This window comes from Hibiscus syriacus, unplaced genomic scaffold (genome assembly GCF_006381635.1).
Source record: "Hibiscus syriacus cultivar Baekdansim isolate YM2019G1 unplaced genomic scaffold, ASM638163v2 tig00116962_pilon, whole genome shotgun sequence".
NCBI lineage: Eukaryota > Viridiplantae > Streptophyta > Magnoliopsida > Malvales > Malvaceae > Hibiscus > Hibiscus syriacus.
This window is the reverse complement of record NW_024063488.1, coordinates 7390696-7417274: the sequence shown is the minus strand read 5'-3', so window position 1 is coordinate 7417274 and position 26579 is coordinate 7390696. Positions and strand designations below refer to the sequence as shown.

Genomic DNA, 26579 nt, shown 5'->3' with positions numbered 1-26579 from the left:
ACTGAACCCATCTAATTTGCACAAGGCCTACCTCTTCCGGTTAAAGCCCAAATTCAAAAGAGGGAATGAAGTATAATTGGCGATGTTAATTATCCTCGCTGTAGCAACTCATTTAACGTGTAATAATAACACTATTCGTAATTTTATTAAAAACTGAATCGAGCTAATAAATTACTAAAATTTCAAGTTCTCAACCCCCCATGTTCCAAGTTATCTCGTGCTGGACCTCTTTAAATGTAGTGAATTAAGATAATAAGTTACAAGTTTTATTAGAATAAATTTCTCACGTTCCTTTGTTTGCAGCACAATATAGAATGAAAAAAAGGGAAAGATTACAAATTTCCCTCCCCTCGTACAAGAATCATCGAGTACGAGGAAGCATATCATCTTATAATGACAATTTTTAATTTAATATGCAATTAAACAAGACAAACATTTGAACAAACAAATCATGGAAGAGCAAAATAGCAAACAAGCCCCCCCCCCCGGGGAAAGCCAAAGCTTATACAAGAATCCTCGATGTAAAACAAAGAAAATGACCCCGCCCCCCACAGTACAGTAGGAGGTAATTAGAGGCAGACCTTCATTCAACAAATGTATTTTTTTAATAATGCAGAAATGCTAGCACTTGTCCTCATATTTATCCTGAAATCGTTGACGTATGTCCTGGTGTAGCATCTCGACGTATTCCTGGACGTGTCGGACAATATTATTGAGTTTCCATGAAATAATCACCAAGAAAAATTAGGCACACTGAAAGGACAACGTTGCTTAATCCCTCTTCCTTCTGATAATGGAAGCATTTTTTTAACCACAACTGGCTTTAACTTATAGGAAACACAATTGCACATCAAAGACAATAACAGAAAGTAACTCAGCCAGAATACTTACCTCAGCAAGATCCTCATCACCACATAACTCACTCAAAAGTTCTGTGTTCCTCCCATTGCCATATACCTGAACTGCATTTTCTGCAACGGCATGGAAGACGTCACAAGGTGAATTAAATTCCTCGATCCTCTGAGCTATTTGTCGAACATTGTCCTAGATGACACAACAGATATGACAACAGTCCCCATGTCAGCATCTCTTACTATTTAATTGACCGTTATATGATAAAAATGAAACAAAATTTAAATTAGAAAAACCTGAAAATCACTATCACAAGGGTAATTAGCTGCATTAGACTTCCTCCCATCATGATGAACCTGTGGTTTAGGTTCTACAGCATGGAATGGCAGAGGTGCAGATGCCCCTTGACTAAGTGCCCGAGAAACAATAGGCATCATTTGTTGGACCGTGCGTGACATATCAATTCCACCACCTTGTACTCCCAACCCTGAAAACATGTTTCCAATATCCTGGCTATCAACTTGCTGAGCTAGTTGATTGACAGTGTTCATGATTTGTGGACTTCGAGTGAGTTGCTGCAACATATTCCTCAATACATCTGGTGAACCAACACCAGTCTGCTCAGAAACCCCAGCCAATAATCCATTTATTACAGGGCTTTCAAGAACTTGAGAGACAGCATTAGCAACATCTAATTGATCATCAGAAGTTCGCACTCCTGATGATCTACTCTGAACACCAGGATTACTTGAGGAAGCATCATCTCCCACTCTATCCACAGAAGAGCTCGGAGATGTAAGTGACTGCAAAATCTTTTGGCAAATCATTCTAGCACTCGAGCTCTGATCATGAGACCTGATTATTCCAGTATTTCCAGTACTGAGAGATGATTTTGCCTGGTTGACCCGTCTCTGACCACAATGATACCATATTATCATTTTTTTATAGTAGTAACATAAACAATTTAGAATAAAATAAGAAATTATCATCAAACCTTGCGTTCCAACCCCCCCAAACCCAATCCAAGTGGAACAGGTTTAGCATTTTCCTCGGTGGATCTCAGAACACTTGCTGAAGAGTTTTCTGAATTTACCAAGAATTCTCCACTTGAGCTTGGAAGGCATCCAACTGTGCCAGTTGATACATCCTTTGAACTCTTGCCACTCTTGGTAGCATTGTTACTATGTTCATCATGTTGCCGTTGTGACTGATTATCAATGGTAACTTAGTACAGGTTAGAATACTAAACAGACAATTGCTAATAAATCATTTAAGTTCATTCTGAACAAAGCACACCTTCTGTTCTTCAGTTTCACGAAGGTCTGCTGGTAATGCAACACTAGAATCTCCTGCTCCACTAGCAGTCATATTATCAGGCTGTCCAGTTCCTGCATCATTACCTGCACCAGACACCGCATGAATTCCACATTAGATTTTGATTGACCTTAAATACCAGAGAAACCAAATGGACAGGTAACATTGTGGTTATTTGCATCTCAAAACCATTCATTGCCACATACCTGATGCAAAACATTTCTCCTTGTGCATGTTAATAACGTACTGTATGAACAAGTAACATTGTGGTTATTAAAATCTAAACCAATTAACAGCCAGCTACCTGATACAACCTGGTTCTGCCCCTGCACATTACTAACAAGGTCTCGAAGCCTTGAATTCACTTCCACGAGGGCAGAGGATAGAGATGAATCATTGGATGCAGATTGAGCTGCACTAGACACTACACCAGTGGAATGTGCTGGGCGACCAGCAGCAATAATGTTTTGCATGGGAAGAACCCGCATTGGACCAGAACTACCATTATTGCCAAGTTCTCCTTGCACCCCTTCATTACTTGTTCTGTTACCAACTGCTGAAACCACAGGTGCCAGTGCGGTGCCTGATAAGTGATAATGATGGTAATTCTTAGACAAAATAAGTCACATTGCTTAGTTTAAAGAAAAATGCCATTATGGTCTCAGTTGAAGCAGATTACACCAACCAGCATGTATATGGATATTTATGTGCCTTTGAGCATTTCCAATACCAATAGGGCCTATATTAAGAGCATTTGATGGAGAACTGGAACTACTAAAGAGGGAGTTGGTTTGAAGGGGAAAAGGCTGTGCAAATCAACAAACCATGATTAACAGAACACCAAAGAGACTTCAAACACTTGAATTAACAAGATTAAGTAGCATGAAAATATCTTCAACCTTTGACTACATTGCTCAAAATTGCTCTGATAATCAATACTGGATATCTCAATATCAATATGTGAAAAGGATATATTAGCAGGTATTGCAGTTATTTGACCAGTTTGATACAATGCCAATAAATATTTAGCAAACCTGAACCATAATAGGATTTGGCCTCGAAGGAGATATATAAACTGCAGGCCCAGCATTGACTGAAGATTCATCCTATAAATTGCATGAAACATTGAAATGTTACTACTTTAATGACAATGGAGATAAATACAAGTAATTTTTTGATAGAAATAAATACAAGTAATTATAGGTACATACAGGAGAATTCCCCATACGCAACGTCAATATGGTTCGACCAAGCTCTAAGAGAAGGGCACCTAAATGTTGCATTGTAAGACCTACTTGTGTCGACTCTGATTGAATTTGCCCCCTCGGTGCAGGATCAGTAGAATCCCTCTCTTGCTCCAAACATCCTGCAATATGCTACAAAAGTCGTAGAAAATTAAAGATACATATTATCAGATGATACAAATTTCAAACTTGACAAGGAAAAAGAAAAGGATTGCGAAAGATTCTGTGTAAAGAATCTTCAATTATACATATTACAACTTCAAAACTCACCTGCATCAAAGCCAAAAATACCTACATTGTGAACTTAGTTTCAACAATCTTACATATAATTATGAATTCCATAACATACAAAAGTTTCACTAAGAGAAATCTTGTAATTTACATATCATAAATCAAGAATATTGCTCCAGAAGTAGGGATGGCAAACGGGCGGATCGGGTGCGGATACCCCCTCCCCTATCCCCATACCCACCTAATATTTTCAAATCCACCACCCGCCCACCATCTATGATGGGTAAAAATTTTCAAATCCACACCCACCCACGCGGGTACATTCTCAAATCCATCCCCACACCGACTACCCAATTTGAGACATACCTAGCTAGACCCGCCTGACAACAACCTTAAGTTATACTTAAGTAACAAACATAAAACAAACATGTCCATTAAGAAGCATAATAAAATAAACCAAGGATTATCTGAGTTAAGTGTTGACATAGATCTTAAAGTACATAAAACACCATAATATATCTTATACAATATTAAGATTTATAAATTAGTCTCTTAAATTATACCTAAATTCATAATGGTTCAAAATTTAATGGGTATTTAGTGGGTGGGCGGATGTGGAAAGGGCGAATGCGGGGCGGGTAAGGTCTCAAACCCATCACCCGCCCACTACCCGCGATGGGTACCACTTTTTAAATCCACACCCGCCCACTACCCACTAAAGTTATACCCATCCCCGCCCCAATTGGAACGGGTACGGTACGGAATCCACGAAATTGTTTCCGTTAACCATCCCTATACAGAAGAGAGCATGAAAATGGAAATTCCAATTACCTCGTTCTCCTTGATACTTGAACCAAATGAGACAGATTGGGAAATCAAATAACAACACGCATTAGAAAGAGAATTCACATAGATTTAAACAGAAAAATGGATAAAAGGACAAAAATATATAGAGAGAAACCAGTATACAAGATAACATAAAAAGCCTCAAATATTCCAAACAATAAACATAGAACCATAAGGCATAATACTTACAGACAATGCAACAATAGCATGACTGCTAAGAAGTCGTTCTGCATGTCTCATTACAATGCTCAATGCTTCAGGTGTCGGCAAACCCCGTGCATCGGTCGGTAACACTACCCTCGGTTGCTCTCTTCGGTTAGTCGTAGACATGTGTGGTTGATAACCTACATAATATAATGCAGCAACAGTCAGTTACTACTACTGTTTTCAATCAAATCTGCGAGTTAATGCCTTTTCGGATATCACCATTTGGAGAGTGTGCCTCCATGTGGTCCATAAAGTCTGACAGAGTATTTAAAGAATCTGGAATTGGCTGGAGAAAATAAAACAATGGAATCAGAAAACAACCAAAGTATAATCTGCCAAAAGAGAATAGTTCATTTGTACAACCGTATTAAGTGAAGGGACAGGTATTGGTGCAGCATTAAGAGGAATCGGAATGAATTGAGGATCAACTTGAAAGGATTGACCAGGAAATGATTGTGCAGACGGAATCTGAATTCCTGCCTGGTTCTCACCACCAGGCCTGCCACCACGCACTCCATCAGTTGAGTTTCCTTGAGGAGCCTGAAAGAGAGCTTTTATTTAAACAGTATACATAATCATTTAATTACTCTAAGCATTCTACATAGTTATCCCCTTGAGAAACCGAAAGCAATATCAATAATTGCATAAGCACCATAACAGTGTTACATTCTTTTCTAGTTTTCCTTATGCAACATTTGAATCATTGACATGCTCGTTAGAGTTAACAGTATTAAAATAAATCTTTTATAAAAAAATTGATATTATCCAAGTTAAAGACAATTAATCATCTCTTTCCTAAGAGAACCCAAGTCAAAAGCAAGAGAACAAAAGTTGAAATCGAGCTTTACTCACGAAGGTTGAAAACTGACTAGTGGTACTAGTTGCAGTAGGCTGGCTTCCAACTCCAAAAGAGTTTAAAACTGCCCCAAGAACCTATATATCAAGAAACAAAGAATGAAATAAGATTCATTGATTTCACATATCAATTCAATAACTCATTTTATCAAACAGAGTTGAACCTGAACTATGCATAACAAATAAAAAGAGAAGTACTCACCCTAGTAAGTTCTGGAACAATGCCTTCACCTTGATCTCCAACATTGAGTGTCCCAAGAACCACACTGTGCAAGATCTGCCCAAAGTGATTAGGAGGAATGCCTGCACTAGCATCACTTCCTGCCAATTCTTTTTCAATTAGCTCTAGGTAGCTGCAGCTTTTAGTAAAATGCTCTCAACTTCACAGGCCAGGCAAGCACCAATGTACATATCATACCTCTATTACTGTTATTTCCATTTGTCTCTCCTGAACTTGTTTCAGATGAAGGCTGTGATTGGGCTGGCTGCCTTTCAACTAAGTGCAGTGTATCTCCATCCTCAACATCTAAACTCGGTAAAGGATTCAAACCATAAAGTGAACCACAAAATAGGACATTCACAAACTTGAACTTAATGTGATAATCATATCTTCGGGAGATAAAGACGAGAGCATCCCAATAATGCTCTCAACTTCACAGGCCAGGCAAGCACCAATGTACATATCATACCTCTATTACTGTTATTTCCATTTGTCTCTCCTGAACTTGTTTCAGATGAAGGCTGTGATTGGGCTGGCTGCCTTTCAACTAAGTGCAGTGTATCTCCATCCTCAACATCTAAACTCGGTAAAGGATTCAAACCATAAAGTGAACCACAAAATAGGACATTCACAAACTTGAACTTAATGTGATAATCATATCTTCGGGAGATAAAGACGAGAGCATCCCAATTTCCCCTTTTAATATCTAGAATTATGGACCAGCTACCAAATCTCACTTTAAATATGCATTGCCTTACCACCAAGGTCATATCCAGTATTTGAGTGAGTGAACATTTTCAATGTTTGTGTCAATAAACATGAAGTGAATAGGAAGTAATATATTTGATACTTTGATGCTATTTAGTTTGTGATCATTTTGGAAATATGGTATGATTTTGGGTTGTCCAAGTTTGCATATGCGATGGGATAAGAATATATCATATCACTACTAACCATAAATATTAAATGGATCACAAGAGAACACAATGGAAAAAGAAGTTACTGTTTGTATAAGCAATGGATCAATTTGAGGAAGCAGCTACCACCACTAGCAGTCTACAAATTTTGACAGGAATAAAACCAATCTACATATATAACTCTTCAGCATTCTTAGTAATGCTATAAATACATGCAAAGATCGTGCTTAAAATGAAAAGGTTTGGATAATACTGTTCGTTAACATGGCATCTAAAAGGGTAATGGTTTCACAGGCAGTGAGCTGCAGTATTGAAAAATTTTAATCAAGAATTAACTTACAACAATCAATTTCCCTAACCACAGGATACGATATTCAGAAAGAAGATGATCATCCTTTAAGACCTTTCCCCTGAAAATCAACCGTTGCTGACCAACTGGAAAACCAATTGCATTAGCTATTCTCTCCTTGAACAATGACACTGGTGTCTGAATCCATCCAATTAAGAAGGCATCAGCTAAAAGCTGGATGAGGTACATTTTCTTAAAAATTAAGGCCGCGCCAAATGCCAGAAAGATCTTGAGAATGTCCATGCTAGAGAAAAAAAGCACTTACATTTTTTTCAACATGAAGACTACAAATCTGTGAATCCAGAGTCTTGACCTTGAGCTCTACAATTGCATTTGAAGATTCCCCAAAAATATTGTCCAAAACTGAACCTTCATTAGAGTGCTGATCTGCCATTGCAATTTGGCAGCTACAATCGCCTAGAACAGGTAAAGAAAAGTAAAACTTCATTTCCATTGTGTTTTTTCCCTGATTCAGATCCCCTAAGTAACTATTATTAGCCAAAGTGTACAGAGCCCCAAAAGATGTCATAATCATAATAAATATTATTTGTCTAATTTATTCTCTATCATCAAATAAAAAATAATTAGTTGTCTATCATCGTAAACAATTGACAAATATGGATGGAACAAGATTAAAAATTTAAAACATCTCTTCAAAGTAAATGATCTAAGGACTGCATCCTTCTTACAGTAACAGGTTCTCGCGACTTTGGAACACCTATCAACAACCCATTTCAGGATTTGAAATATATTTTACCTCAATCAAATGCATTACAACTAACAAGCATTTTTTTTTGCAATGGTTAACAAAAGTCAAATTCCCTATGATTTTAATGTATATGTTTTTACAACAATACAGTAACCAACAGATCAGAATCGATGATAACATCAACAATGAACAATTACATTGCAATCATCGTATCGTAGAACCTTGAATAAATCAAATAAGATTAAAATAAACTAAGAGAAACAATTATCATGAAAAATGTGAAATAAGTCAAATCCCACAATCGACAGGGCTAAAAGAGCAAGTCCAAATCCAAGGATCTATAAGAAAAATAGTAGGAGAACAAAAGAACGAACCAAATTGGTGTGTAGAAGTATAAACAAGATAGTGAAAAAAATCGTACGGAACTGAGAAATTCGGTTCGATCAACCAAAAAGAAACGGCGGGTTTGGTTCGTGAAAATCGCAACGGTTGGAGCGGACGAGGTTGCTTACGACGATGCCAATTGTGTGCCTTCGTTTGTGGTTGCTAAATTTGATTCCAGAAGATCTATTCGAGACCTAGCGGCGGAGCATTTAGTGATGCGGACGGAAACGGCCAATATGGCGTCGTTTTGCTGTTGGCCGTTTCGTACATGACCTCATTGTCAACTTTTCACGTCTTCCGCCTTCCCTCTTCTTTCTTGGGCTTGAGGAATCTATCGCGCAAAAATTATTATGGCGGCACGAGTATCCTGGCAAGAATTAGAATGTCAACGCGTTTGTTTTTGTATTTCTGAATGATTTAGTATTGAATGATTTAATAAAATAATATTAAATAATTTAGTATAGAAATACATTCTGAATGATTCAGAGACATTATCAAACAGTATGTCATACTCAGAGCTAAGTCATACAGAGTCTCTAAATCATTTAACGCTTAATTATTCTGAAATAAACAAACAGTCCTTTAATCAGCCCGTATCCCCAAAACATGTTAACCCCCAGCCCATTAATCAGCCCGTGTCCCCAAAACATGTTAACCCCCAGCCCATTGAAACTATTAGGTCACTATTGGTATATAATTCTAAGGGTGAAATTTCGATCACTAGGACTCTCGGAGTTCATGATATTATTTAATAATTCAAATTTTGTATTTAAAAATTAATTTTATTCAATTTGAATATATTTATTTTAAATATTATGTAAAATTATATATTACAATATCATTATTTCCTACGCTGCATTAATATATATAGACGATGAAAAACAAAAGCCCAATACATAGAAGATTTCAAGTTGGAATTTTGAGAGGCACATTTTATTTTACTTTTTTTAAATAGAGAGGCACATATTATATATATATATATATACTAGAAAAAGTAATTAGGGATTTTATACATGACCTCTACCAATCGTTATTCTTCAAAGATCATTCATCATCACACGACCGAGACACATTGATGAGTGAATTTGTTCAATCAACACATATTGATGTCATATTGATATCGGTAACATTAAAGATATCATTAATAATATTGAAAAACAATGACAATTACGATCTTCTGGAAGAACATTTAATATGAACAAATTTCGCATGCGACAACTACTACCATATTATGAAATTCATTTACGCAGAAGTCATCGTAAATATAATTTTTTAATTTTTATGACAATATAATTGTATTATCATATTTCAATTACATCAAAAATATTATTATTTGATACATTTAAATTTCATATATATATAGTTGTTATTTTCATCGTCACTCGTAGACTGAGAGAAAAAGTATATTTCGTCTCTCATGCTTTTCCAAAATTCACGATTTTAAATTTAATTTTTTTAAAAGAACACAAATTAACTTACTTCAAGGGTTAAAGAAGTTATTGTTGTTTTTAGAAGTTATTGATTCGAGCACCAGCAACTATAAGGGTGATCAACGTTAATTATCAAGTGGTTAAAAGTATTTAGAATTTATATTACTTTGTAATTACCTTAGCTTAATAAATAAATAAAAACTTTTATTAACAAAATATGTGATTAGTATATATATATATATATTAAAAATTTAAGGACTAATTTAGAATAAATGTCATAGTCTGAGGATGAAATTGAAATATTTAAAAGTTTAAGGAACAATTTAAAATGAAAGTTATAATTTGGGGACATATGATATAATTAACTCTACTTTTAAACAACTACATCTTTTTTTTCCTCTCGGTTCTAAGAAAAAAAATTAGCTAACCCTATTCTCATATGTAATGGAGTAAAGAGGAGGTAGGGTAGTAGGTTACCCCCAACGCCAGGCTGAGAGCAGATTCCGTGGAAGACTTCCGTTATGAATTTCCCTCAGTGAGACTCGATCCCACGACCACAAGATTAAGAGCATTGAGCTCTACCAATTGTGCTAGACGGGCAATTTTCTCCCCGTTCTAAGACTTCACCTTAATTAATCTAAATCGACCCGCGTTGTACACCTGATTTTGGTGGGCGTGTCTCCCAACATAAATTTTTTACATACCAAGAATTCAATCTTAAAACATTGCTTAATCAATATCAAACTTCTTACTACTACATTGTTTACTGAATTAATTGTTACGAAGAACAAAAATACATTATATCTAACGCTTTTTTTATAGAAGCATAACCGACACGTGTAAAGAAAAATATATATCATTTTTCTAAATTTTTTTTTTGAAAGGTGATAGATTCATAAATAATCTAAAAATTGATATGAACAACAAAGCTGCCGTTAAGTTTGTCCGAAAATATAGAATCAATTGTATCATATATCTATAAACCATAACTCACATCTTAAATTAGTTATTAAATTTTTTTAATATTTCAATTTATCTCAAATTGTGATTCTCATTCTAAATTAACTCTTAAAAATTTGAATATTTTAATTTCACCCCTGAACTATAATTTTCTTTCTAAATTGGTCCCCAAACTTTTTTAATCTTCAAGTTTCATCCCCAAAGTCATTTAAATATGTAATTAGTTTCAACCATAGTTTAACTTAAATTTTGTTTTTTTTTTCAAACATATAACAATATAACGTAGTCTAACAATTTTATTAACAAGGGATGTGATTAGTATATACATATAGTTTAGGATAGAATTGGAATATTACAAAAGTTTGAGGACCAATTTAGAATAAAGGTTGTAGTTTGGGGATAAAATTAAAATGTTCAAAAGTTTGAGAACTAATTTAGAATTATAGTCATAGTTTAAATATGGAATTGAAGCATTTAAAAACTCAGAGACCAATTAAAAATGAAAATCATACTTTGAGGACATGTAATGCAATTAACTCAAATATATATCATTAATTTTGTGCATAGAAAGGGAAGTGATTGGTGAATACTAATTGGTAGTAACATTTCAACCGAAAGCAGAAATGTAAGATAATGCAATGATCAACGACTTACTATATTATATTGAATACGTGAGAATGTAATTGATCAAAACTTCAATAATTCAAACAATAAATGAAGTTTAATTAACATCTCATCCATGGAAGAGCAAGATGCGATGATACGAAATTATACTAATGGCTAAAGTTTATCCAGCAAAACATTGATCATAATTCATTCAGAAGAGAAATAGCAAAAGCAAGTGGGTCTCCATATGATAACGATAAAGCAAGAAATTGATCCATTAAGCACTGTTCAAATCACACAAAGAAAGGTAATAGCTTGTCCTTTCTTACATACTGAGCATGAATTGTCTAAAAGCAGGGAAGAAGAGAGAAACTTATATGAAATATACAAATACAAGCCAAAAACAAAAGAACACACAATTTCAACAATTTAAGAAACACACAATTTCATCATCTCTTTTCTTTTAACTTCAAACTCAAGCCTTCTCCTTTTCTTTCTCTTCATCTGTTTTGGGGTGGTAACCAGGAAGCTTCTCCTTGATTTTCTCCAAAATCCCCTTCTTTTCCTTTGCGTCGCCCTCCTGATGGGGCTCAGCCGCTGCCGGTGGTGCTGGAGGTGGGCTACTCACCTCTTCAGCTTTCTTATGTTGTCCGGGTAGTTTCTCTTTGACCTTCTCAAGGAAACCTTTCTTTTCAGGCGTTTCCGGCTGAACCACTGGTTCATCAATCTTCTCAACTGGGATTACCGTGGCTTCTTTCTTTTCCTTCTTTTTCTTCTTCTTCTTTTCTCCATCTTCACCTTCTTCCTCATCGCTGGACTGCACGTTTCGGACAAACGGGTTACATGTTAGGATAATTAAAGCATAACGCAAAAGTGAAAATTTGGCGACCCAGTTACTAAAACCATAAAAGAAGAAAGTGATTTAACGTTCTTACGGAGCTGGAGCTGCTATCTGATCGGTGAAGCTTCTCCAGAAGACCATGCTTCTTCTCCTCTCGCTCTTCCTCTGGCTTTGATTCTTCAATCTTAACCTTGTCAAACTCAGTTACAAGCGCCTCCTCTTGGGGCTTCTCCTCTTCTTTCTTCCCCATGAAATCGAACAACCCTCGGTCCTTCGACTCCACTGCTTCTTCACCGGCGACGCTGCTCTCGACCTCAGAAATCTTGTTGGTATTCTCCTCAGCCATTTTTTTCTTTGTATCAACAAGCACGAATAACAAATATGTTCAAAGCTAGCTATGCTCCACTTCTCACTTATTTAGAGAAATGAGAACCCTGGTATTTTATAGAATACAAAGCCTCGTCATCACAACGCGGTTCTGACGCGATTAAGGAAAAGGAGCCATCTAAAAGTTAACGGAAGCTAACGGGCTAGCCAATCGAGCGCCATTCATGTAACCGACGTTTGCATTAATTTAAGCGGCATTTGGATAGGGAATGTGAGATTTCCTTTGAATGAAATATACAATCTCATTTGGTTTGACCAGAAATATCATTATCGGTAATGTATTATTATAAATAGTAAATGTTTTTGGGTATATTATTGGGAATGTCATTACCTCTATTCTTTTAGGTATTGTAATATTAACGGCGTTTTAGACTAAAATGCCCTTAAATTTTTATTTTTTTTCAAAAATATCATTATTCTGTCATTGAATAATAAAAATTATATGAATATTAAATTACAAATTTAACCTTAAATTATTTTATATTTACAAAAAAATCCATAATTAAAATTTTATATGAAATTCATAGATTAAAATAAAATTTTACTCTTTCATTAAATCTTTTTATATTTTTAATTTTTAAAAAACTTATATAAATATTATGAATTTAAATTTTTAAAGAAAATATATAAATATTTTTCAACTTGTAATATTATACAAATATATAATAATGATATTTCAATAATATTTTATTCTTTTAACCAAACAGGATAATCTTACATTCATGTTAAACTAATGAAACACAAAATATAACATTCCTAATAATCTTATTCTCTGATAATCTTTTATTCTCATCGGTAATTTTATCTTCCGTAAAATAAACGTATCCGAAAGGTGTACTCTCTAAATATAATTGATTGTTTTGTACTCGCTTTTTGGCTGGATAGTTGTACTTTGAGCAGATGTGCCAACTAATGGAAGCGAGTGCAGGCGTGAGTTATAAGCTAGCGCTGGTGGAAATGAACAGTCAAAAGGGAAGAAAGTGAAAGAAGACACTCTGTTGTCTGTATTATAAATCATGCTAGCATGCGACCAATGGGTTCGCCGACACGTGGAAGAAGATAGTGGTGAGCGGTATTGGCATGCGAAGGTCGGTGTAGGACCAGATAGAGAGGATGATGGGCAACGTGTCATTACTTACTAAAGAAGGAGAAGGAGGCTTCGAGATATGTGACCAATAGGCGTCTGGGGACGGACCCCATGCCCCCAAGGAATGAATGATTGAATAGTGGGGTTGGCCTCGTTGTACGTTAATCTAGCTTTTTAAAATGAGAAAATCGCCTCAGTGACCAAAAATACCTTATAATATATGATTTTAACCAATTTTTTTTGGATTTGCCAAAATGACCAATAAAATCGCAACGCGATATCAAAATCGCAACGCGATTTAGAAAATCGCAACGTTAAAAAGAAAATCGCAACGGTCAAAAGAAAATCGCAACGCGAGCTTCCAAGTTCGCAACGCGAGCTTCCAAGTTCGCAACGCGATTTAGAAGAAAATCGCAATGCGATTGATAGAATCGCAATGCGATTTATAGAATCGCAATGCGATTGAGAGAGTCGCAACGCGATCTAGAAGAAAATCGCAATGCGACTGAGAGAATCGCAATGCGACTGAGAGAATCGCAATGCGACTGAGAGAATCGCAATGCGACTGAGAGAATCGCAATGCGATTTATAGAATCGCAATGCGATTGAGAGAATCGCAACGCGATTTAGAGAATCGCAACGCGATTTAGAGAATCGCAACGCGATTTAGAAAATCGCAACGGTCAAAAGAATAGTTAAAAAAATTTTGTTTCTTAAGAATTTTCTCTAAAAAGATAGTATCCGCGCGGACGTGTCGAAGACACGTATTACCACGACCACGACCACGACCACGACCGACCCGACCCGACCCGAGACGAGACGGCGGCGGCGGCGGCGCGCGAGAGTCCCCCTTGTCCTCTTTCACTCAACAAGGAAGTGCAAAATACAAGCCTTAAAATAATTCCCAATAGTGTTTCCAATACTATGTGAGAGCATTACCAACACTTGTTCCCAATATCATTATTCTTCAAAAGTTATCATCCATTACAATATGAATTATCGATAATAAATTAATTCATTTAATAAGTATTTAAAATTATAACTGATAAATACATGAAATAATTCTATTATTAAATAAAAATATATTTTTTATATTAAAATTATGAGATAGATATTTACTATAAAAGTAAAAGATTTTTTTTTCACGTACAACCTCTATGTGAATTAGTTTCACAATAAGGTATCGGTTATGCATTGGATTCTTTCGTATTAGATGGTCTTTAATAAGATCATCATCATCATTCTTTTGTTCAACAATACCATATATTAATGAGGTATATTGGTTCATTAACACGACTAATTCATATTGTAATGGATGATAACTTATGAAGAATAATGATATTTGGAACAAGTGTTGGTAATGCTCAATCCCACATAGTATTGGAAATACTATTGGGAATGGTATTTAAGGCTTGTATTTTGCACTTCCTTGTTGAGTGAAAGAGGACAAGGGGGACTCTCGCGCGCCGCCGCCGCCGCCGTCTCGTCTCGGGTCGGGTCGGGTCGTGGTCGTGGTCGTGGTCGTGGTCGTGGTAATACGTGTCTTCGACACGTCCGCGCGGATACTATCTTTTTAGAGAAAATTCTTAAGAAACAAAATTTTTTTAACTATTCTTTTGACCGTTGCGATTTTCTAAATCGCGTTGCGATTCTCTCAATCGCGTTGCGATTCTATAAATCGCATTGCGATTCTCTCAGTCGCATTGCGATTTTCTTCTAGATCGCGTTGCGACTCTCTCAATCGCATTGCGATTCTATCAATCGCATTGCGATTTTCTTCTAAATCGCGTTGCGAACTTGGAAGCTCGCGTATATTATAAGGTATTTTTGGTCACTGAGGCGATTTTCTCTTTTAAAATTCCGTCACATTCCCGGGATACGTCACTTTGGGCGGAGCCCATGTGAACGTGACAGGTGGGCGGTTTGGAATATCACAGTTTTAAGATTTTTCACCAAAACCCTACTGCAAAAGTGCTCGTTATACGGTGATATTAATATCATCCGAAACTGTTAATGTTAGATTAGGATGCCTATAATCATTGTAATAACATTAATTGTGTCTGTAATTGTAATAAGCGCAACTAAAAAAGTGACCACAACTACAATTTAATTCCATTCAAAAGTTCACGGGCTAAGATTCAATATGGTAAAGCATTAGGGGAAGGAAAATTGCCTTCCAAATTCATAACATCTCAGCAAACAAATGTAGGTACGTTGCCACGTACATAATGGCAAAACAAATAACAACTGCATCATCGCAAGTAACCGTTGAATCATCGGATCACCTTCACCTACTTATTCTCTTTTCCCGGTTATCACTCCATCATCAATTTCAGAGACTTCGGCTGAAGCTCCTACACCGACGGTGAATAGCGTCTTAATTTCCGAGCTTCAATAAGTTCAGTGTTGTTGGATTTGTCGTGGTTGCACTACATACGGCCGTTATGGTGTTGCAGTGATAACAAGAGTCGTTTTTCTAATGGAGACTGATACTTTTAAGCATTGACTGATTCTTTTTTTGTTTGTTTCGTTGATTCAAAATCATTTACTTTTTCCAAATTTGGATTAATGGGATCATGTTGGCCAAGTGCTAATTCGAAAGAATTAAGGTTTTCTGCCAACATATCTTTTGATTGCATTTTGTGAGGTTTTAATTGCTTGTAGACGACATATATTTCATCTCATCTTTATGGAAATACCTTTGCAGTGGAGTTTTGCTGTGAAGTGGATGCAGAAGTCATTGGATGGTTAAGACGATTTGGGCTTAACATTATCTTTATTAGTTGTTCGAATATGGAACAAAACTTATATAAATTAAGTGTACTAATCATGAACAAATGATTTTTTTTTAAAAAAATATAATTTTTAATAAAGAAGTATAAATTAACTATATTCCTATTTAAATTAAATAATAATAATAATAATAAACTGTAACAAAAGTAATAAACAAAATAAAAATAACAGTAAACAAAATGTAAAATAACAACTGAACCTACTTAATTTAACACAAAAATAATACTAAAATATTACTCGATAGCACTTTTCTTATAAATAATAGAAAAAAATTAATAACGAATAAAAAATTAAAAGTAATTTAAAATCTTTTATAAAAAAAAGATTTAAAATCTCATTGACTTCTAGCTCAATCTTCGATAACCCTGACCAAAAAATAATTTAGCTGATTATAAAAAAAATAAAAAAAATAAACTGAAGATAAAAATAAAAATTGGCGTCAACTGAATTCTCGAGGCTAAATAAAAAAATAAGTGTATAATTATACCTTATATTAATTTAAGTATATAAAATATCTTCATTAAAAATAAATATTTTAAAGTTTTCAAGTGGCATTTTTAAGTATTTTGATTGTAACAATCGTTAAATTCGGTCATTAAATTACACATGTCATGCTTATAAATTTAAAAAAAAAATTTTAAAATAAAAAACTTTAAATTAAATTTTATTTTTTCATGTCAAAATAGCCCCAAAAACTCTAAGCCCAAATCCCTTTATCTATGACAATCACCGGTGATTTTGCTATGGTCGTTGCTCTTTGCCATTAGACGCTTCATCTAAATTGGAGTTCAAAGCATGCTGGGAGAAATCGTCACTTGAATCGTCTCATGTTGTCGAAATAATTTAGCCGTTGTAATCGTCGATTTTTCGTTATAATCACTGTGTGAAGCATGAGGGTTTGGTTGGTGGGGTTCGGGTAGTCGCACGCTATCGGGTTTTAGTCAATTACCGTCGTTGGTGGCGGCCGTCGATGATAAGGGATTGAAGTTAGGATTTTTTTTAGATTTTGGATTTTTTTTTATAATTTAAGAAAATCTTGGGTTTTTTTTTTAAATAACACTTTTAAGTATTTTTAAATAAAATTTTATAATCTTGACAAGTGCACTTAACAATCAAATTTAACGTTAAACACTTAAAAGTATAACGTCAGAAATGTTAGACATCTAAAAGTATAATGTCAGAGAAGTTAGACACCTAAAAGTGTAACGTTGGAAACGTTAAACGCCTATTTTTAACGAAAAATTCTTTAGACACGTAAGTTAATTTTAGATATAATTTGAGCACCTATTTATTTATTTATTTTAAAAAGGACCAACTTGCGGTGTAAATTTGATACCTATTGATCATTGCACCTGGCTCATGCTTACTTTGGCAACAAGTATGTAACTTGGCCGAAGGCTAGCTGATGATGGAATATGGTTTCGAGATGATCACCTCAAAAGCCGGGGAACCATTGAGGAGTCCAATGGGTTGAGGTGGAAAGTGGGGGATGTTCTCATTGAACTTGTAGCAGTTAGCTTCAAGGCACGGTGTGTTTCTCGCAACCTTATTTTCTTTTCTTGTATTCGTAGCCCTGAGAAACTAAATTTCAAATGCTGATCCAGGTGGGAATGTAGTAAACAATATTTGCTTTATTTTGTAATGTGTTTAGACTTGGTTGTAGCCTAAAAGACAACATAGGATAGGAGTGGATGCTTTATTTTATTAAGTTAGCTTCACATGGAGTTGTTTTATTTATTTGGCAAAACAAACCCAAACACCATGGTAACTTCCTATTTTGGTACAAACAATTTGGGTTTTACACGGTGGAATGATCGTCAACACAAATCCTGTGAAGCAATGGTGGAGTAACACCGATGCGAGCCCAATAACACGAACAATGCCTTCTCCAGAATTTCGGTGTCGTGTCTTTGAAACAAAGAAATTACGTACTCCAAGACTAGGGATGGCAAACGGGTGGGTCAGGTGCGAATACCTCCTCCCCCATCCTCATACACATCTAATATTTTTCAATCTACCACCCGCCCACCACCCATGATGGGTAAAAATTTTCAAATCCACACCCGCCCACGCAGGTGCATTCTCAAATCCATCCCCACACTCACTATCCAACTAGAGATGTATCCGACTAGACCCGCTTGACAACAAACTTAAGTTATACATAAGCAACAAACACATAAATAAAACTAGTACTTACTCATTTTGCCCTAAATTGATATCAAGTAGTCTAAGCTCCATTCCAATCCGAATTTCAGTAAGTTTCCACATTTTCGTTAAGTTTTGAACTGTTCCAACCAGTATCAATGCATGCAGATTGATATAAGATTTCGACATTTTAACTAAAAAAATGAGTATTTTATTATGCAATCCCTTCCAATATCCTAAGACAGTGAATCATTTATACAAAAAACACCACAAAATCCAACATCATTTGAAGATCGACAAAAACTTGATAGTAACATATGAAATTGAGAAATACGTAGAACCCAATCTGCCTTTGAAGATTAGCGCAGTAATGAAAATGAGAGGTTTGAAAGGAAAACAAATTATGCATAAACTTAACTTATTCCTAATATTTGGTTAAATAACAAGTTATATCTTATACAATATTAGGATTTATAAATTAGTCTCTAAAATTATACCTAAATTCATAATGTCCGAAATGTATTTGATATTTAGCTGGGCGGGCGGATGTGGGTGAGCGGATGCGGGGCGGGTAAGGTGTCAAACCCATTACCCGCCCACTACCCGCGACGGGTACCACTTTCTAAATCCACACCCGCCCACGAAATTGTACCCATTTGCCATCCCTATCCAAGACTGCTGCATCGCATGGCAAAGTTATAGGACCGTCCCACGGCAATCCAAACTCTTCCTCCGACAATCTAAAGAGTTCTTTGAAAATTCTGGTGCGGAGATATGCTAAGGGAACAACAAAACGTTCCTCAACCACAGTGTAGACAACAAATTGACCCGGCCTTGCAAGCTTGCGGTTGATCCTAGTGATCGATATCGTTCTTCTACCAATGCCAGCCATCGTTTTCCACTTCCTTACGAGGGCCACCAGTATCTTCGAGCTGATCATGGGAAAAACCATGTGCAGTGGCCTTCAAAAGAAGAAAGTTGTCAGCTTCTTTTTTTGTATCAAAATTGTAAACAGGCTCTGATAAGAACAACTCTGCCAGTACGTACTGAACTACACTATATATAATGTGTGTTCGCGTGCGTATGCAAGTGTGGATCATTAGCAGAAAGCTAGTGAAGTACGAATTTCAACAAAAACCACGTGCTAATTGGATAGAGAAGATGATATGGACGTGGGTTCGTTTTGGATTTTCCTCATCATGTGGCGAGGGTCCTAGCAATCCACACGGCTTTTAGTCCCTACGGACTTTCTGATTCTAATAATTCAATTCCCGATGAAAATGGTTTCTATTTTATGCACTGAAAAGGTATAAGCGGTACACAAATCCTTTACGAAAAATTGTATTAGGAAGGAACCTTTTTTTGAAGTTCGATCTAGTGAAGTTTTATACCTAGCACTGTGAACCAACATCTTTAACCGCACCGATATTGAATTGTATTTAATAAAATGAAATCATTGGTTTATGAGATTTGTTATGGGGGGGGGGGGGAGAGAAAGGGATGATGTCCAAGTCCATGTGCAAACATCCCTCCAGATAATGCTTAAGAATTCAGTGGTTAAACTTGAGTGTTTTTGAGAAGCGTGAAGCCTCGTATCCAACTAACTAAACGCTTCCCAATCATGATACCTAAACCTTCATCCTCCGACACCAAAGATCTTCAACATAATCATACAACTTGCCGAAACCTAGGGCCCTACGACGAATTCCAAAATTAACTGAGCAAAAATCACAACAGATGAAAAACTACTTAACTGTCCAGATTCGAGGTATTCTCCCTTTTTTTACTAGGCCAAGGGCCATATCTGGTTAAGTATTCATTGTCTACGGTAATGTGATTTTGCTTTAGATCAGAGATTGGAGTTCCAGACAAGTCGTTTTTCTTCATGCAAGTCGTTCCAGACTGGATTTATCACCCGAACGCAATCCAAGAAAATATTGATCATGATAACAACAGATAACCAAAACCATCAACCATGAATCCCTTCTACATAATTTAAGGATTCGAGTATTGGATGGTGGTCTTTTGTGTTATGAATTTATCCTTCTCACAAAGCTTTAGCACCATGACTAATTGTAAGGGAACCTTAAATTCCTATATTCCTAGCAAATAGACAAGGCGAGAGCCAAATTATGGCCCATCCTGAGCCATAAGAAACTTGAAGGCTTTCTGTTTTGGGTAAATGCTACTAATGGTCATTGAACTTTTAGGATGTTTGCACTTTGGTCACTATTGTTAATAATTGGTAGAATGCCTACATATTTTTTAATAAATTAATATCCTCTAATAAGACGACAACAATTGTCATCATCTTTTATAAGAAGTACTACTAAACTTGATGCAGTGGTTAAGCTTTGAATTTTTTTAGGTTCTAGGTTCAAACCCTTCAAGCACAATGTTTGGTTTATTTTTTTTCTTAATCGATAAGATAGTGACGTACGTATTATTCTTATTAAATAGTATTGATTTATTAAAGAAAACGATATATGACATGTTGATCATCTGTGTTAACAAAAGTGACTAAAATAAAAATATTTTAAAATTTAACGATTCTAATGCAAGTTTTAAAGTTTTCAGTAACTAAAATGTAAGCACTCTAAATATTCAATGACCATTTAATATAGTTTCTACTTCTTTTATGGAATTTAAACAGTGTTGGGGATTTGGTTTGGACTTCAATAATTTTGTTTATTATTCGTAAGAGTAAGGACCCAAAAGCTAAGTACAAGAAACGAGCTCAGGGTCCGGTCCAGCACATATATGAATCAGGCATCAAATGTGGATCGATTGATCAACTTGGCATCCAACGGTTGGGAGCGTTCAAAGCAAAGCTACCGGGAATCTATTGATCATTGAACCCCACCGAGTCGAGTCCAGGGCCACAATTTCAGCTTCGAGCATTTGAGACCATTTCTGGTGTTTTAGGGTTTGGTCAGAGAGAAAGAGAGATGGGAGGCGGCCATGGAGGTAACACCACTTACAAAGGTGTAACTTTGCATCACCCAAAGAGATGGCATACCGTCACAGGCAAGGGCTTATGCGCTGTCATGTGGTAATCTCTTCTTCTTCCCCTCCCCCCCTCCTCCTTCAAGTTTTTTATTTTTTTTATCAAATTTCTTTAAGTTCGGCTTAATCTAAATCTTAATTTGTCATATTTTGCATCAATCTGCATTATCGAATAAAACACGCTTGACTATAATTCCCAATCCGTCATTTTTGCTTTATTGGATTTACTTTATTGAATGAATCTGTTGACTTGAGCAAGTCATTGGGAAATCGGGTGCACTTTAAATTACAAAAGCTGAAGAAGAAGGATATGCCTGGATAGGGAAGAATTAATTTCTAGAGTACAGTTAAGGCTTGAATTTGGATCAAATTATCTTGATTCTCAGAGGGTTTCTATGTTTTATTTCGCTAGTTTTCCGGGTTAGGCTGCAAGCTTTTCATTAGGGATCATGATCCATGACAGTTGTGATTTTCATTCGAATATATTATTGCTTTGCAATGCTGATATATAGATAATATTAAGAAAAAGAAAGTTCCTTGCTAACATTGAAAAAAATGATACTACATGCTGGTGGGTTTTCTGAACTTCCTCAAATTCTGGTGTTTCAGGTTTTGGGTCCTCTATAGGGCTAAGCAAGATGGTCCTGTAGTGTTGGTAAGAAGTTCCTCTTTTCAGCGATCCTCGTGATCAGCCTTATTCGCCATAACTTTACTTCATTCTTAGGCTTACTTTGTCTCTCGACTCTTAGGGTTGGCGACACCCGTGGGAAGGCCATGATGACCATTCTCATGGCCATGGAGACAAGCATTAGGTACTGCATTTCTTTTCATGTGATTGCCCAGCATGATCTGCTTAGTTTCTATTTTGTGTAATTCTGCACTTATGATAGGCTAGTTTCTCAGTAGTGGAAGGGAAGTCATTTGTTCTTTGATGCTCCATAGCTTTATTTATTTACTTATTTTTTCAGTAATACTAGTTTATTACGAAACTTCAGTAGCTTTTTGCATCAAGACATATGAATGAAGTATGTTTAGGAAATATTTATATTCATATTATCGGAATGAAGTATGACACGAAAGATGCTTGCTTTCCACTTCAATGATTAATGTCATTGTGTTTAGCTGCAGCCTGAAGAAGATAATCTGTTTATGGACAACCGGTGCAGATGCTGTTCTGAATGTGTTCTGTTAATTTTCGTCGGTTTAAATAAAGTGAACGTGAAATGGGATTGTGATCATAATGAGTTGTAAACTGAAACTCCGTTATGCATTATGTTTTTTTTTTCCTTCTCTTTTTTCATTTCATGTTTCTTCCTTGAAAAACATCACAACATAGTTATGCCAATTAAAAGATTTATTGTTCATAGTCATTATGATAACTAATTGTTAATAATGATTTTTCCTATACTAACATGTGAAATGCTGCAGAAAAAACATTAAGACACAAGTTGTATTCTCCAGAGGCCCTTTTACTTGCTTGGTGGGCTTAATGTATGAGTGGCCACAGACAGGCACCTCAAACCTTTGCTCTACTGATATAAATGTACTCCAGTTTGGTAAATCTTTTGAAAATTGATTTAAAAAGTGTTGTAAAAATGGATTTTAAAAGGTGGAGTTTAAAATTTAATTGTTTGAGATTGCGGTTAAAAATTAATTTTGAAAAGATAAAATGTTAATTTTAGACATTATATTGTAAATAGAAAAATAATATTTGAATTATATTTACACTTACTAATATTATGATATTTGAAATATATCACTTAAACTATAATAAAAATATATAAAATATTTTATGATAACTCATTAATAATATTTTAATATATGAATTATTTTATTAAAAAATATGTTATCAGTTTTTTAACACAGATTTAAAATTATTTCGAAATAAAAATTTAGATACTTATTTTGAATATATATATATATATATACTCAAAGTAAAAAAATCTTTTAAGTTCTATCAATTTATGATTAACAATCAAACAATTAATAAATAATTATACATGTATGTCTATTAATTTAAAAAACAATTAAAATCAAATAATTGAGGATAAAATATAATTTTATCTCAAAAGGATTATACACAACAAAAGTTAGAAATTTAAAATTTTAAAGGTTGAGAATCACTTTTTCAATCGTGACTTTAAACTAATTTTTGAGTATTTAGCATGGTTTATAGGATGAAAAATCACTTTTTTATTATCAAATATATTCCCAAATTGGCCATCCACACACAAATAATGTACCCTCCACAGCATTTTGACATTTATAATTATGGATGAATAGCAAATAAATAAATAAAAGATTCCGAATTGAATAATGAAAAGCTGAAAAATTAATTGAAAATATTGAATATAAAAAGTTTTGTCTATGATTATAGTGTTAAATATTATTGTAAAAAAACTATTTTTAAGAAGATAAAATATTTACTTTAAAAGTAATATTGTAAAATAAAAAAAATTAATTTAGATATTCAATTTTATTGATTTTATAATGTAAAACATATCAATTTAAATTATAAAATAATATACAACAATATCTATTTTTGAGTACTTTTCTCCTAGACTCGACTCGGCCAAGAAAGGACCCTACAGTAGCATCTACTTTGATTTGTGAAAGTTGCTACCCATCCATGGTAGAGAATAGGGTGCCCTCGAATGTATCCGTCGTATAGGGTAGTAGGAAAAATAATTTTCTCATGTAAGGTATCCGTCATATTATTTCTTGAAGTAAGATTTTTAATTAGTCTAAATACGCCTTGCATTCCAATGGTCTTTTTTATTTTTTTGAACACGTCATACAGTCGTGGGGTTTTCTTTATTTGTCTAAAGATGTCATGCAATCGTGGAGTCTTTATATTTGACTTAAAAACGCGTGGAACACCTAGAATCTTTAAGTTGGTACTATACAATTCACCCTAGATAAAAAAATAATCTCCAAGTCATGCAATCGTGGAGTCTTTATATTTGACTTAAAAACGCGTGGAACACCTAGAATCTTTAAGTTGGTACTATACAATTCACCCTAGATAAAAAAATAATCTCCAAATTAAATTACATTGAGAATTAAAAAATCTCACTTACGTTATCTCAGCCATTTTACCACCCTCGAAGGCCATGACTGAGCACAACCAGACAGGCATAGGCATCCCATGCACTCAACCGGTGTTCAACTTGGAGGGCGCAGTAGCTTCTACTTTAATTACTCACTACTTTGTTTGATTGTAACGCGGCAGGGAATCAATAAGCTTTTTCAAAACCATAAATCTTTGAAAAGTTACATACGTAATAACAAAAAGAAGAAAGATAATTGAGAAGAAAGATCATCAAAACTAAATGAGCACGTAAGGGACATCAACACGGAGACTGGATATCAAATTTCATACGCAATTTTCTGCCATATATGGTTTTGTCGTAATCGGACCGACTGATTTTGTAATTTATATTACCATGTTAAATTTTAGAGGAAATCAACTAAATGTTAGTTGTCAAATTTAATACTATCATTTTAAATAAATTTTATAAACAAAAATCCCTTCAAAAAAAATTGTCGGTGTCCAGTGACCCCATGTTCACAAATAGTCATACAGAGCAAGTTGCAGCAACTAGACGTGAAGAATGAAGATTCCTGCAATTAAGATGCGACTTAAAGAATAACAAAAATAAAATCGTTCTACAATTACTTGAATTAATCAATATTTTTTATTGGATTTTATGATGCAGAGGATCCGAGACAGATGATGTTGAGCTGTCAGATTGCACCTTGATGGCGCTGAGATACCATATATTGACAGATCAACGCAAATACGGGAATTGATTGTGACATGTTCCTCATTGGGGTCATTTTGAGTATGTTTCAGTCTTTTGGTCATAACTTTGGCTACAGGTGTCAGAATCGCGCATAAGACCCCAATATGGAAAGCTCTTTTCGACGCGCACGCTCTCCACATCGAGCTACGCTCCATGTGGCCTTTTTTTCAACCTCAAATTCTGCCGTTTTCCCCTCCGAATCACAAGAATTAGATATTTTTTACTATTTATGGTAATATTTCGATTATCAATTAGGAAGTCAATTTAAATCCGATTTAGGCCGGATTTTTTGGAGATTGCTTATTTTATTTCGAATTTCAATTTAGAGTGATTTTCGGGATTTTTCTATTTTTGTCAAAATTCGAATAAAGACGATTTTTGGCTATAACAGTCCGGCTTGTGGACTGATTTTGCATGGTTTTGATTTGATAATATTTTATTAAACCCTATAGACTTTTTTTCTCTGGATTTTTTGGGTGAATTTTCTCTTGTGAATCATCTGTTAGAGCGCTTGCAGGATAATCACTATTCTGTCTAGCATCAGTTGGTGTCAGAGCTTCAACATCTTCCTAGGAAATTTCACCAGTTTCAATGGCTGGAGGTCGTGGTCGCCGTGAGCAGGTTCTGAATGAGGAAGCCCAATGCCGTGATCGCAACGTTCAGGATGTGATGATTGCGGATTTACAGGGGCAAGTCGCAGAATTAACCCAGCGCCTGGCGGCGCAGGATTTCGAGGATCGTGAGGCCTCTGATCACGATACCAATTCCGCTTTTGAAAACCCATACCACAATCGTGCTCTATTCCGAGAACACCGTGGTCGGGAAGAGCGTCATGAAGACCTCGATTTTCGGGTCGATCTCTCTGAGTTTTCTGGTACGTTACAGGCCGAGGGATTCGTGGATTGGATTAATGAAGTAGAGCGTATTTTTGAATATAAGGAAGTCCCTGATCGTGTGAAAGTGAAACTGATCGCCATCAAACTCAAGGGCAGAGCATCTGCGTGGTGGGAACAGTTGCGACGTTCACGAGAAAAACAGGGAAAGGCCAAGATCATTGATTGGGAGAAGATGAAGAAGAAGGTGAAGGGTCACTTCCTTCCCTTCGGCTACACGCAAACCTTGTTTCATCGACTTCATGCGTTGAGGCAGGGCGCACGATCAGTCGATGATTACATGGAGGAGTTTTTACCAATTGGTCGCCCGAAACGATTTATCTTAGACGGATGAGCAAATGGTGGTGCGATATTTGGGGGGTTTACGCCAGCCCTTACAAGATGTCCTCAGCCTTCATTCACTATGGAGTGTTTTGGAAGCTTACCAGTGTGTACTTGCTGTTGAAAAACAGCAAAACAGGAGACCAATGATCAGGAACGATCACAACAGTCGACCA

General features: G+C 35.4%; 3 protein-coding genes across 10 annotated transcripts; 1 reads left to right on the top strand and 2 right to left on the bottom strand.

Annotated features, from left to right (window-relative positions):
• Positions 1 to 317: 317 nt before the first annotated feature.
• On the bottom strand, positions 318 to 8432 carry LOC120190622 (ubiquitin-like domain-containing protein CIP73). Of its 6 annotated transcripts, none has more exons than XM_039193663.1 (19): positions 8166 to 8432; positions 7301 to 7501; positions 7056 to 7173; positions 6239 to 6346; positions 5968 to 6075; positions 5752 to 5870; positions 5547 to 5627; positions 5058 to 5234; positions 4914 to 4980; positions 4677 to 4831; positions 3378 to 3542; positions 3201 to 3272; positions 2852 to 2972; positions 2471 to 2749; positions 2149 to 2252; positions 1847 to 2059; positions 1149 to 1763; positions 892 to 1044; positions 318 to 690 (listed from the first exon to the last, which is right to left on the bottom strand). In XM_039193663.1, the coding sequence occupies exons 2-19, from the start codon at positions 7487 to 7489 to the stop codon at positions 622 to 624; spliced, it is 2913 nt and encodes a 970-aa protein (XP_039049594.1). In that variant the 5' UTR covers positions 7490 to 7501; positions 8166 to 8432; the 3' UTR covers positions 318 to 621. The 6 variants fall into 6 exon arrangements, with proteins under 6 accessions (XP_039049594.1, XP_039049597.1, XP_039049596.1 ...); XM_039193666.1 differs by having other exon boundaries at positions 7301 to 7452; positions 8119 to 8431; XM_039193665.1 differs by having other exon boundaries at positions 7301 to 7452; positions 8166 to 8431.
• A 3035-nt stretch (positions 8433 to 11467) lies between these two features.
• Positions 11468 to 12426, bottom strand: LOC120190745 (dehydrin ERD14-like). The gene is made up of 2 exons (XM_039193780.1): positions 12060 to 12426; positions 11468 to 11941 (listed from the first exon to the last, which is right to left on the bottom strand). Exons 1-2 carry the CDS (start codon positions 12309 to 12311, stop codon positions 11600 to 11602), a joined length of 594 nt encoding a protein of 197 aa, XP_039049711.1. The 5' UTR covers positions 12312 to 12426; the 3' UTR covers positions 11468 to 11599.
• An 8755-nt stretch (positions 12427 to 21181) lies between these two features.
• On the top strand, positions 21182 to 22674 carry LOC120189940 (NADH dehydrogenase [ubiquinone] 1 beta subcomplex subunit 2-like). Of its 3 annotated transcripts, none has more exons than XM_039193073.1 (4): positions 21182 to 21429; positions 21993 to 22038; positions 22133 to 22195; positions 22506 to 22674. In XM_039193073.1, exons 1-3 carry the CDS (start codon positions 21326 to 21328, stop codon positions 22193 to 22195), a joined length of 213 nt encoding a protein of 70 aa, XP_039049004.1. In that variant the 5' UTR covers positions 21182 to 21325; the 3' UTR covers positions 22506 to 22674. The 3 variants fall into 3 exon arrangements, with proteins under 3 accessions (XP_039049004.1, XP_039049005.1, XP_039049003.1); XM_039193074.1 differs by having other exon boundaries at positions 22484 to 22522; XM_039193072.1 differs by having other exon boundaries at positions 21184 to 21429; positions 22512 to 22674.
• The last annotated feature ends 3905 nt before the right edge of the window (positions 22675 to 26579 follow it).